Source organism: Panthera pardus, unplaced genomic scaffold (assembly GCF_024362965.1).
Source record: "Panthera pardus isolate Hobbes unplaced genomic scaffold, ASM2436296v1 HiC_scaffold_21, whole genome shotgun sequence".
In the NCBI taxonomy this organism is placed as follows: Eukaryota; Metazoa; Chordata; class Mammalia; order Carnivora; family Felidae; genus Panthera; species Panthera pardus.
The window spans coordinates 28258536-28271837 of NW_026526777.1; the positions used below are offsets into that span (position 1 = coordinate 28258536).

Sequence of the window (13302 nt, forward strand, 5' to 3'; positions counted from 1 at the left end):
CCTGTGGCGGGGTCCTCAGCACCCTCATGACTTGGGGTTAGGAACTCTGAAGTCATGCCTGAAAAATGCAAGCATAGTAAAGAGAAGACCAGCCTCCTCACCCCCAAACCACCTGCCACTCCTGGCCTTGCCTTGCCAGCAGCAGTGACCTGGGGCTGAGCCAGGTGACCTCTGGGCCAGGCTGGAGCCAGCAGCAGAAGCAGGCCAGATAAGGGGCAAGCAAAGAATTTGGACAGACTTCCAGGAGACAGGCAGACAGAAGACCTCCTGGGAGCAAAGGAGGGACACAGATGAGGTAGAAGGTAAGTGTATCCACTCACAGGATCTCCAGGCTGGTGGTGCCTTTGAGATCTGGGAACTCCTGGATGTCCGTGGCACCATTCAGGGATCTGGAAACAGAAGCAACAACGTCTGAAGGGTGAAGTCAGAGCATCCTGATAATCTGGGCTCCCTACCATCACTGATCCGTCCCTCAAGACTCTACCCTTTTGGGAAACATCATCCTTCCCCCACCACTGCCCAACCTCAAAATACTCCAGCTACTCAGGCCCTGGTAGGGGGGGGAGCTTGGCTCAGCAGGGTCTAAACCACCATTTCCTTAAGTTGGCTCAGCCCACTGTAGCCCAGACAGAGCAGGCAACCCGGCACTAGGACCCCAGCATGCAAAACAAAACAAAACAAAACAAAACAAAACAAAACAAATGAACAAAGAAAGAACACAGGACAGGAGCATGGGAACTGCTTCTGTTTAAAAGGCTACTGCTTGGGTGCTACTGAAAAAGTCCTTGGCTGCTGGGGTTTGCTTATTATAGCCTGAGCTAGAGTCTCCCCTAAAGTGTCATCAGCTAAAGCTTTATCAACCTCTCCACTGGTTCTCGTAAATTGTTTTAGACTGTTGGCTTTTTCCATCACCACCATCCTCTATCTCCATGAGGACATGGACCCACACAGGTCTGCGCTCAACAGGACCACAAGGAGGCAGTAGGGTCCAGAAATGAGCCTAGGATCTGGAGTCAAGGGTTCTAGCTCAAGGCTGACCAGGGCCTGGGAGCCTCAGGATCCATCTACAAACTGTACTAACACCACTCACCTCACAGGGTTAGGATGACAGTGAAATGTGATAATATACAAGAAAGGGGAGTATGTGCGTTAGAGATGTTCCTTATGTTACTATGATGCCACAGGTGGAATGTAATCAGTGGAAGTTTTTTTGCAGAAGTGGAACTTGGGCTGGGGTTTAACACAATGGGAGAGAGGAAACAAGGGAATGCCTTCGGGCCCAAAGCAATGAAGATAGTGCCACAAAGAGCCCAGGGAGTCATGCTCCCAGGTCACTGGAGAACCAGACCCTTATCCCAGTCATTGGTTCTTGAGCAAGTATTTATGGAAACAGCTGCCCCGAGCAGGATTCTGAAGAGGCCAGACTAAACTCCTGGACTATGGAGAAGGGCTCTCTTCATTCATTTGGGATCTGGGAAGAAGCACAGGAAGGTGAAGGGAGGCTGTTAAGTGCAGCCAGAGCTGGGAATAGGTGTGAGCCCAACAGAGGCCACAGCCCCGAAGGAGACCAGGCCTGGCAGGGGGTGCTGTGCCCTGCGGGTGAGAGAGTTGCAGATGGGAGGCAGGAGGCAGCGGAAGGAGTGAGGAATGGGAGAGGTCCAGACGGTGGCAGGCTCTAGGGCCCAACTTACAGCGTGTGCAGTTTAGGCAGGTATTGAAACGCCGACCTTCCCACAAACTGGATTGGGTTATCATAAAAGTGTCTGGAAGAAAAAGACCCAAACACCAAATTTAGTTATTTGGCCCTTTGAGCTAGGACCCAGGCAGATCTCTGCTTTCTCCTCCCTTGGCACCAGGAAAGAGCACACAGGGGAAGGCACCCCCTCCCAGAGTTCTGCTGCCCCAGCCCATCCCCCAAACACCGCACAGCACCAAGAGACAGGAGAAACGAGTACTCACATGGTCTGCAGCACAGGGTTCCCCATGAAGGCCTTTTCTGGGATGGCCTTGATGTTGTTGTTATGGAACCCCCTGGAAGGCAATACCATGAGTCAGTGAGGACTTGGAGAAAGGTATGGAGAGGGCGACACAGAACTCCGTGAAGCTTCCAGAAAGCTGACCAGAAAGGCCACAGGACCGAAGAGACATCAGTCCAGATTCCAGGTTCACCTCCTGCCTGTGAAGTCTCTGCTTCATTTGATAACACACCCAACCTTTTCTCTGACAATTGTGAAGGGAGTAAAGTGTGGAGCCTCAGAGAGCAAGGGGGGTGGTAAGGGGGGAGAACTTGGGAGCAGGAGGCTGAGTTTGGATCCCAAGAGAGGCTTCCTCTCCTCAGTCACTTGTGGCAGGAACTCCACAGGTTCCCCAAGGAGGAAGCTGAGGGCCTGTGGGAAAAGCAGAGCTTCTGAGGGTCCCAGGGATGAGAGCTGCTCCCCGAATGGAGGCTGGCTTGGCCTCCAGGCCTGGAGACTAAGGAACCTAGAAAGGCAGCAGCAGCAGGAGCAGGGAGATACAGTGGATGTTGAGTGACTGGCCTACTGTGTGTGGAAGTGAGGAGGGAGGCACCCGCTAATCTCCAGGGCTCTGGAAGCTGGGAATTATGCATTTGGTTAGTCGGGGTGATCATCTCAAGATAAATATTGGACTGGGAAGCACATAATCCATGCTGAGCAGCACCCCCAGGCCAACTTCTTGTTGTCTGGAGACTTCTAGTGTCTCCTCATGCCTTCTGGGCGTCCACCCCCTCTCTCTCCTTCTTCCCTTCTCCTTATCATTTCCACCTTCCATTCCTTTGTTAATTTGTTCTTATATGATTTGGGACTCCTCCTTTGTGTCTAGTGCTGAGCTAAGCCTTGAGATGTTTAGAAGTTCATAGGACAGAGGCCTTGTCCTCAAGCAGCTTTCTCTCAATAGATGTAGAAAGATAGAGACAGATAGACACACACACATGCGCACGTGCACACACACATCTATACCCATTGGGACCCCAATGGCAGTGGAGGGGGACTTACAATAGTTTCCCATTCAGACCCTTCCCTCCAACCGGTCTGGTTGTTCCTCAACTGTTACACACACCTGGAATTCCCACCTGCCAACTTCGGACGGGGTGGGACCGGGGGGGGGGGGGTGGTGGCATGGAGTTGGGCTGGTCTCAGGCGGTGGTTTGAGTAAAGATGTTGGGCTGCCTGTAAGTGTGGGGCTCTGTTCACCAACCTCAGATTCCCTTAATCTAGTCCACTCTACCCCCAGTAGATCTCCTACTGTTTGCCGGGAGCCTCTCCTCTAGTAAGCCTGGTCTCCCTTGGGGTCATCTCTTGCGCATTCAACTTCCAATCTGGGTCTCTGCCTCCATGGTTCTTCTGTCTGAAATGCCTTCCTTCGTCCTCCACTGTCGCCACTGAAACTCCATCCACCCCTTAAGGTTCATCTCACATGTGTTAGTCTACAAGGTTCTTCGTATATTACTCTGGATTCCCAGTCATTTTAGCTACCCCTGGACAATTAGGGCCAGAATTATATACCAACCCTAAGCTGCCCTGTCCGGGTGCCTGCTTTACTCTGTGTCCTCAACAGACCTGAAGGATCCTGGGGGAACAGTCCAGGGCAATCTTACTCTTTGTTTGTGTTTAGTGCTGGGCACGGTCGATGCTAAAATAGAATACTAATAGGTAGTGACTGTGGGGAACAAAATCGGGCTTCTGATCTTCCCCATGAGATCAGGTGCTGAGGAATGAGCCCAGAGACCAGCCCCCAGCTCCTCTCCTCATTCATCTCCAGACACACGCCAACCAAGGCAGGGGCAGTGCCAGGCCCAGCCTCCCAGGAGGTGTCTTGTGCCATGTGTCTCTCTAGGGTGGAAGGGCTCAGAGCCATTTCTGCCGATGACACACCTCTCGGAAATGCTCAGTGCCACACTAATGAGGTCTGCGACTACTGAGACCTGCACGGGGGGGGGCTGCAGCGGGCACGCAGCTACAGTTTTTACAAGGACCCCGGGAGGTGAGGCTGCGAGGGAGGCCCAGAACTGGCTTCAGCCCCTGCCCTTGGGAGAGGAGGACACCCACAGAAACCAGCAGAGGGACTTACAGTTCCTGCAGTCTGCCCAGGGTCCGGATGGCGACAGGAAACTCCTGCAGCTCATTATAATTCAGGTCTCTGGGACGGAAAGCAAGAGCAGTCATTAGAAGGGTGGCTTCACAGGGCACGTCAGGGCCCCTGAAAAACAGAAACTTGGCTCTGGGATTGGCCGGAGAGATGCGTTCTCCAATCTGTCGGATCCAGCTGTCAATGCCTGGAAACACATTTTTGGAACGTTCATATTCCATTCCTACTCCACAAATCCTCAGGCTGGAAGTCTTCCTGGCAACAGCACTGTTTTGAGGAGACACTTCAGGGATGTGGATACCTGCAACTGACTCCTTCAGGAAGAGTCCCCGTTGGCTGAGGAAAATCCCTCAAGCCTTTGGACACACAGTCAGTGGCTGGGGGAGGGACAGAGGAAAGAATGGGGCCATCTTTAGCACCTTGTCACCAGCAAGAGCACCTGGGTGGCTCAGTCAGTTAAGTGCCTGACTTCAGCTCAGGTCATGATCTCACAGGTCGTGGGTTCGAGCCCTGTGTGGGGCTCTGTGCTGACAGCTCAGAACCTGGAGCCTGGAGCCTGCTTCGGGCTCTGTGTCTCTCTCTCTCTGCCCCTCCCCCCCCCCTCTCTCTCTCAAAAATAAATAAACATTAAAAAATGGATCAGTGCTTCTTATCTTTGGGTGATGGCATGACAGCTAGTCTTTATTTTCTCTTAGGCTTTTCTTCGTTTCCCTTTTTTTTTTTTTTTACAATGAACATGTATCACACGTATAATCAGAAAACAATGGAGGCAATTTTTAAAAAGTAGTAGCAACCCAAGTTGGAAAGAATGTGGGGAGACATGCATTCTCATAAGTGATTAGTGGGAATTGAAATGTGTGTTATCTTTTAGACATAATTTGACGGCATCTTTTTTTTTTTTTTTTAATTTTTTTTCAACGTTTTTTATTTATTTTTGGGACAGAGAGAGACAGAGCATGAACGGGGGAGGGGCAGAGAGAGAGGGAGACACAGAATCGGAAACAGGCTCCAGGCTCCGAGCCATCAGCCCAGAGCCTGACGCGGGGCTCGAACTCCCGGACCGCGAGATCGTGACCTGGCTGAAGTCGGACGCTTAACCGACTGCGCCACCCAGGCGCCCCAGACGGCATCTTTTGAAATGACAAGATTCATACCTAGTCACCTCAAGGCCAGGAGTTTGTCCTGGGGAGAAGTCCACACCCACCTGTAAAGGTATTTGTATAAGGATGCTCACGGCAGCATTGTTTAGGCACCAGGGGCAAACTCTTGGCCCACAGGTGCTCACAGCCCTGCTTGTCCACTCTCTGAAGGGGTCTTTTGTGTTTGTGCCCTTGAGGCCACAAGGGGGACAGGGGGAAGGGAGAGAGGAGAAATGTAAAACACCGAGAGCAAACCTGATTCTCATTAGAAAAGATTTGGAACTGCCTGTGACAAAGAAGGCCCAAAGGCAGGGGAGCCCTGCCAAAGAGTGGGGAGAGTGCCTGTGTTTGGGGGAAGACAGTAAAATGTGATCGGGAAGTAGGGAGGAAGAGCCACAGAAGACTTTCGGGGGAGTTTTGCTCTATGTTACGTGACCAGATTCCCTTCCTACCCCTCCTAGGAGAGACTTCAGAAAAGATGATCAACCCTCAAGATTTTATTTATTTATTTAAAGATTTTATTTATAAGTAATTTCTACACCTGACACGGGACTCAAGCTCACAGCCCTGAGATCGAGTCGCCTGTGGTGCTCCACTGACTGAGCCAGCCAGGTGCCCCCCAGCCTTTAAGATTTTAAAGTTGACTTCTGTTTCGGGGCAGCTGGGTGGTTCAGTCGGTTGAGTGCCCATCCCACTCACTCTTGGTTTCGGCTCAGGTCATGATTTCGTGGTTCATGAGTTGGAACCTCACTTTCTCTCTCTCTCAAATCAATACACATTAAAAAAAAAAAAAACTAGAATAAACTGTGTGAGGATGCTGGATTGCAGGTATTACTGTGAACATGTAGTTTAAAAAAACAAAGTAGACTTTTGTTTCACTCAGTGGCCGACCGGTTAGCCCCATGTGGAGATGTGCCTGATTTTGCACGGGGTTGTCTTGGTGTTTCCAGATTCCTGTGGCTGGAGTATGGGGTCTTAGGCTTTGGCAATGGCGGGGAGGGAGGGCTCAGGTACAGGGTCCCTCTTGAGCCCCCCGGTATGACCCCAGCCCAACTTCTCTCAGCCTTTTATTTTTTTAAAAAAAATTTTTTTTTCAACGTTTTTTTATTTATTTTTGGGACAGAGAGAGACAGAGCATGAACAGGGGAGGGGCAGAGAGAGAGGGAGACACAGAATCGGAAACAGGCTCCAGGCTCCGAGCCATCAGCCCAGAGCCTGACGCGGGGCTCGAACTCCCGGACCGCGAGATCGTGACCTGGCTGAAGTCGGACGCTTAACAGACTGCGCCACCCAGGCGCCCCTCTCTCAGCCTTTTAAAGCCACGCCTGCCCTGACAACTTTCATGAGAAGACTATCCAATGCCAGGGCAGGGGACCATGCTGAGGCTCTTTAATCACAGAGTGACTTGGCAGGTTTTGTGGGTAAATACCATGTTAACACAGACATAATGACAGGCTCCTCTGCGTGACAGGGTCATTACACTTAATAGTCCACAGGTAGAGCCAGGAACCCGGCCCAAGGGCCAGAAGAACAGTGACAACAGTCTGGCAGCCAGTGAGCCGGATAATTGCACCCCCCCACACCACCCCCAACACACACTAATTACCCGATCACACTCCGACTCCCCTGGTGATTTTGGGTAATTATAGCATAAACCCTCCTGCTTTGCTCTGCTCTGCTCTCGTCCTTCATGAATCCTACACCTTTCCCTCCAATGACTCCAACCTTGATTCACTCACGGAGAGGCTCCCCACAGACTATGTGAGGGGAAGGACGAGAGCAGGCTGAGGGCAGGCTACGTGCAAAGCACTTTCATGGAAACCAAAGATACTGGAGTTGGGACCAGGGAATTTCCACATTGCTGGAGTTCTACCACAGGTGGCAGTAGGAGGTGCCTGGACACTCTACTTGCAAGGCTTGAGAATAGAGGCAGCAGGGGCGAGTAGTTGGACTCTTTCTGGTCTTAGATTTTATAAAGGAGTCACCCTCACATCTCAATGTCTCCAAATCAAGTGCCCCCCCCCACCTCCTTTTAACTTGACTCAGCCCATTCAGGAATTCTCCAGTGCTGCCCAAGGAGAACCGGATTTCCTGTAAGTAACGTAAGAGCACCTTCACTTAAAGCCTTAATGTTGCAGTGTTATCGTAAATGCAAAGAATTGCACTGGCCTGATCTCAGAGCTTTAGCTCACGATTCCATCACCTGGAACACTGCAGATATCTGCCTGGTTTTCTCCCTCGCTTCATTCAGGTCTCTGCCCAAATAACACCTCATCAGAAAGGCCTTGTCTGACCATTCTATTTAATACAGCATGGCCCCTCATTTGCTGTTCCTTTACTCTGTGTGGTAGATTGAAAGTGGTCCCAAGTCTTATCATTTGCAATATGTAAGTGTACCAAATCAACAGGCTGTAAACCTTAAACCTGTACCGTATGTCAATTACATCTCAATAAAGCTGGAGGAGAAAAAGTAGCCACAAGTCCTTTGTGGCTTCTCCAATTAAGAAGTGACCTCTCAGGGCACCTGGGTGGCTCAGTCGGTTAAGCGTCCGACTTTGACTCAGGTCATGATCTCATGGTTTGTGAGTTCGAGCCCCCACGTCAGGCTCTGCACTGACAGCTCAGAGCCTGGAGCCTGCTTCAGAGTCTGTGCCTCCTTCTCTCTCTCTGCCCCTCCCCCACTTGCATTCTCTCTCTCTCTCTCTCTCTCTCTCTCAAAAATAAATAAACATTAAAAAAAAAAAAGAAGTGGCTTCTCTGGTACAGTCACTCTGGAAAACAGTATGGGGGGGGTCCTCAAAAAATTAAAAATAGAGTTACACGACCCAGCAATTGAACTACTAGGACTTTTCCAAAGGATACAAAAATGCTGATTTGAAGAGGCACATGCACCCCAATGTTCATAGCAGTGCTATAAACAACAGCCAAATTATGGAAAGAGCCCAAATGTCCATTGACTAACAAATGGATAAAGAAAATGTGATATATATAATGGAATATTACTCAGTGATCAAAAAGAATGAAATTGTGGAGTGCCTGGGTGGCTCAGTTGGTTAAGCTTCTGATTCAGCTCAGGTCATGATCTCGCGGTCTGTGAGTTCGAGCCCCACATTGGGCTCTGTGCTGACAGCTCAGAGCCTGGAGCTTGTTTCATATTCTGTGTCTCCCTCTCTCTCTCTGCCCCTCCCCTGCTCATGCTCTCTCTCTCTCTTTTTCTCTCTCTCTCTCTCTCAAAAATAAACATTTAAAAAAATTTAAAAAGAATGAAATCTTGCTATTTGCAACAACGTGGATGGAACTAGAATGTATTATGCTAAGTGAAATAAGGCAGTTACAGAAAGATAAATATCATATGACTTCACTCATATGTGGAATTTAAGAAACAAAACAAATGAACATAGGGGAAGGGAAGGAAAAATAAGATAAAAACAGAGAGGGAGGCAAACCGCAAGAGAGTTAAATACAGAGAACAAACTGAGGGTTGCTGGAGGGGAGGTGGGTAGAGGGATGGGCTAAATGGGTGATGGGCATTAAGGAGGGCACTTGTTGGTACGAGCACTTGTTGTATGCAAGTGATGAATCACTAAATTCTACTCCTGAAACCATTATTATACTATATATTAACTAACTATATGTAAACTAAGATTTAGATAAAATTTTAAATAAATAAATAAATAAATAAATAAATAAATAAATAAAGCATATTAAAAGAAAAAAAAAAAAAAGAAATGGCTTCTGCCTCCCTAACCCTGAGACCGGGCTGGCTTGTGACTGGCACTAACCAAAACAGAATAAGGCAGAGCTGACATGGTGTGAGTTAATCCTAAGTCACAAGAGGACTCACAACCTCTGCCCTCCTTTGGAACATTCCCACCACCATGCAAGGAAGCCCGTACTAGCCTCCTGGGTAATGAAGGCCTTGTGGAGAGGGCCAGCCAACAGCCAGAACCTAGGTCCCACTCACAGACATGTGAATGAGGCATCTTAGAGCCTCTAGTCATAGCTGAACCTCTAGCAGACTGCAACCTGGTCAGGGAGCCCAGGCAAAGTCTCCAGCAGAAAAGCACCCAAGATGAGCCCAGGTGATCCACAGATTCATGAGAAATCGTACATTATTGTCTTAGACCGTTACATTTTAGGGTGGTTTTTATGTAGCAATAGATAACGAGAGATCCTGCTTTCCTTTATAAATATAAATATATATTATAAATATACATATTATAAATATATATATATAAAATATATATAAATATATCTGACATATATTTGTTTGCTAAATTTCTTCCCACCCACTAGAATGAAGGTTGAAAATAGAAACTTTGTTTCACATTCTAAACACCAAAATACTGGCACAGAACGGTAGCTCAACAAATATTTGTTGAATGAATAAATGAACGGGTCTAGATAAATTAAAGAATGAATTAATGGACTCTTAAAGCATTAATGGACTCTTAAGAGTATCTACAATATTTGGTGGAACATCCTTAGGATTTTGAGGTTGATGTCAAGAAAGGTACAAGATAATCCTGAGGGGCACTCACTGTTAGGCTTGCCCAGGGCCACAGGGGCCATGGGACGATGGGTCACCTGTGATTTTGCTATCACTGAGCCCTTATACAGTTCACTGGACTCATGTCCAGGCAGCCGAAGTGAGTGGTTCTAGCTTTCCTTTGCAGTTCCTGATCAGGAATCCTTCCAGAAATGGCCTGACAGACAGTGGGAAAAGACATGTAGTAAAAGGCATGTGAACTCAAAGGCCATTTTTTGTAGAGCAATGTGGAGAATAAAAACTGTGCAAATGTCAAAAGGAATTCTGCCAACTACACGCGGGTGGGGTGGCCTGAATTTTCCCATTTGGATATCTACACAGATTCAATGACTTGGATAATTGGCAAAGCCCTGCTTCATTTGGTGCTGTTTGGATGTAACCCATAAAATAACCTTGGTTGAGCACGGATTATACGCCGGGCACTAAATGCTATGCCTGAATGATCTCTTAATCCTCACGACAGCCTAAGAAGTAGTTACCACTATTATACCCATTTTACTGTTGAGGAAAGTGAGGCCCAGAGATGTCCAATAACCTGCCCAATTATTAAACAGTCATGCTAGACATCACTATCCACCGAAATCCACCCTCTCCTTTCTCTACAACAGCAAAGCCCAACACCTTCAGCCACTTGCCATGCACAGCTGTTTAAATGTAAATTAATTACAAGTTAGTAAAATAAAAGCTCGGCTCTCAGTTTCACTAGTGACACTTCAAGCGCTCGATATACCATGTGGCAAGTGGCTACCATATTGGAAGCACAGATTTAGAACATTTCCATCATTGTGGAAAGTTCTGTTGGACAGCGCTATCCTATGGTAATGGGAGGAATAGCCAGAAATGTGGCTAGAGTGTATTCCCAGCCTCCTTTGCAATGTGTGCTTTCCCATGGAAGGTGGGCAGAAGTGGTATGTCCTACATTTAGTGCAGGATTTTTAACTAGCCAGCCTGTCTCCTCCACGGTCTCTCTACTCTTTCACTAGTTAGGTGCCAAAGACAGTGAGGAGATAGGGATAGCAGGATCCTAAGAAGCCAGGTCCCTGAGTCACCATATGGAGGAGGGCCGTTTGCCAAGAAGAAACACCCTCTTTGGACTATTACACGATCCAGAAATGAACTAATTCACCATCACAACCAAGATTTGAACCCTGGCAGTGCGAGTCCGGAGTCCACACTCTTCGCTACTACACATCTGCCAGGAAGATCTTTTTGAAATGCCAAACAGACTGTGTCACTCACCTGCTGAGAAATCTGAAAAGGCTTCCTCATTACTTACAGACCAAAGTTCAAAGTCCTCAATGGGCTCTGATGCTATACACCTTCAGCTCCGTCTACCATCTCAGCCCCATGTGTTTTCACAGCCTCGTGTGTTTCCTTGTGCCCCTCACGCTTTCAGCCTGGGATGCCCTTAACCCCAGTCTTAGATGTCGAAATCCTAGCTCCCTTTGAAGTCCAGGCTCAGATATACCTTCCTTCATGTACCCAGCCCCATCCCTGCAGTCAGAATGAATCACTCACTCTCTCAGTGCTTTTCTGATGTTTTCTCCAGAAACATGCTTAATATTAGAATAATAATAGTGGTGGTGGTGGTGGTGGTGATAACGATAATAATCAGAGTAATTACTAGGTAATAGTCACGATTCTGGGTGATTTATATATATTAATTCATTTCATTCCCATGCCAATCCTTTGAGGTAAATACTTATTATTATCTCCACTTTGCAGATGAGAAACTGAGGCACAGAGAGAGGCAATCACTTGACCATGAATGAAAGAGCTGGGACTGAAGCTCAGGCAGTTTGAGTCCAGAATGGGGTTATCTGTGTACAGAGTGCCTTCCCCATGAGACAGGAAGCTTGCCACTATCAGGAAGCACATGAGCTCCCTTTTGAGTCTCCCGAAGCCCAGGCACAAGGCCATATATGCGTATGGTCATTGTCAAGAATGATCATTTGAGCCACTGTCAAGGCCTGGAGATGGGAGTTGCTTTGGCCTTTGTGGCTGGCCACATTGGGGCAGTGTCTCAGCCCCTCGGGATCAGAAGCCAACATACAGCCTCTCGGCAATCGCAGGAAAGACCCGCGTCAAGCCACAAGCTGATTTGATCCGATTCCTCCATTGCAAGGTGCTTTATGATGCCCTAAACCTCCCCGGAAAAGCTCATCCATGGCTCTATAGTTTATTATCTTTAATAGCCCAGAATCAGCCAGAAGCCCAGGAAGAGAATTATTCTGTATGCTGCTCCCAGGAGCTGGGAGCAGGCAGGGGAGGGCTGAGGTTAAAGAAAAACCATTCCCAGCTCCAGCCGGAATTCAGTCCAGAGGCTGCAGCTGTCCATGGCTGATATGCCCCTTCATCTGCTCAGCTGCTTCCAGCCAAATCCAATCAAAACTGATGGTAGACCCACACAATCGGTAAAAGTAGCTAAGCAGGTGACCCAAGCCCCAAGCTGCTCAAGGACCCACATCCCCAGTGTTCTCCATTCCATCTGGCTGTGCAGGAATGGCCAACTCCTGAGATCTCTGGGGAGCCTCACGATGGACTCAGAGCACAGAGCTGGCAGGATTTAGCAGTCATCTTGTCCGGCCCTTTCTTTTCATTGATAAGGAAACTGAGGCTCAGAGACAGGAGGTAAATCACTGCAAGTCCCAGAGCCGAGGCCTGTTGGCTCTTGGTTTAACATCTTTTCTGTATACCACCCAGAGTTGCAGCCTGGCTAGGCTCCAAGTAGCAGGGCTGAGAAAAAAGTTTTAGGGAGAGTGGGAAGAAGGATAAACGGGGTGGGTTGCGGGGGGCGGGGGGGGTGGCGCACCAGGCTTCCTCCCAAGGGAAGAAACTCCTGTGGGAGTCTCTTTGGGTGCTAACAAGCATGTCAAAACCAATTGGTTGTTAGGCTAGATGTCTATTTGTGTGTTACATGTTTTAGAGTGAAACAGCTTTGTCCGCTGTGTACCAACAGGATCACCTCGAACTAGCCAGTTAACTTTGCTCAGTCGTTTCCTCACCTGTACATCAGGGATGCCCATTACATAAGGCTACTCTGTTCATCCGGTCCAGACCCTGGTCTGGATACTCAAATAATGCCAATTCTTTCCCCCTCTTTCTTTTACTAGACACTAGACACCAGAACAGGCACTTCCATTCATCCGACACTGCAACAGCAGACACACAAGTTGGTCTATCTACTTTTCACAACAATAAAGGAAGATTAACATAATTAATTGGGCTTCCGCTTACACTTTTATTCTCAAGGCTAATATTTATGTTTATTGCCAGATCACAGATAAGGGCACACGGAGGAATGTGGGTGAGCCTAGCTCCCCAGCGTGAAACACAAAACACAGACGTTTCTGATTGTAAACTCTGAACCATTTTTCTCTCCCAAAGGGCCCGTAACAAAAGCGGGCAGGCACGATGAATACATGACTTAATTGCTCTTCCTGTATTGCAGACTGAGCCTTTATCTCCATCTGACTTCACATGCTTGGGGCAGATAACCTGGCAAGC

At 48.2% G+C, this 13302-nt stretch overlaps 1 protein-coding gene across 4 annotated transcripts in view; it reads right to left on the reverse strand.

Annotated features, from left to right (window-relative positions):
• Positions 1-13302, reverse strand: part of LGR6 (leucine rich repeat containing G protein-coupled receptor 6) — a 118981-nt gene that overhangs the window by 14305 nt on the left and 91374 nt on the right. For all 4 annotated transcript variants that reach the window (XM_053909055.1, XM_019431590.2, XM_053909056.1 and 1 more), the window contains 4 exons: positions 4090-4158; positions 1960-2031; positions 1692-1763; positions 321-389 (listed from right to left, as the gene is read on the reverse strand). In XM_053909055.1, the coding sequence (XP_053765030.1) occupies positions 321-389; positions 1692-1763; positions 1960-2031; positions 4090-4158 (282 nt within the window). The remainder of the gene's footprint in view (positions 1-320; positions 390-1691; positions 1764-1959; positions 2032-4089; positions 4159-13302) is intronic.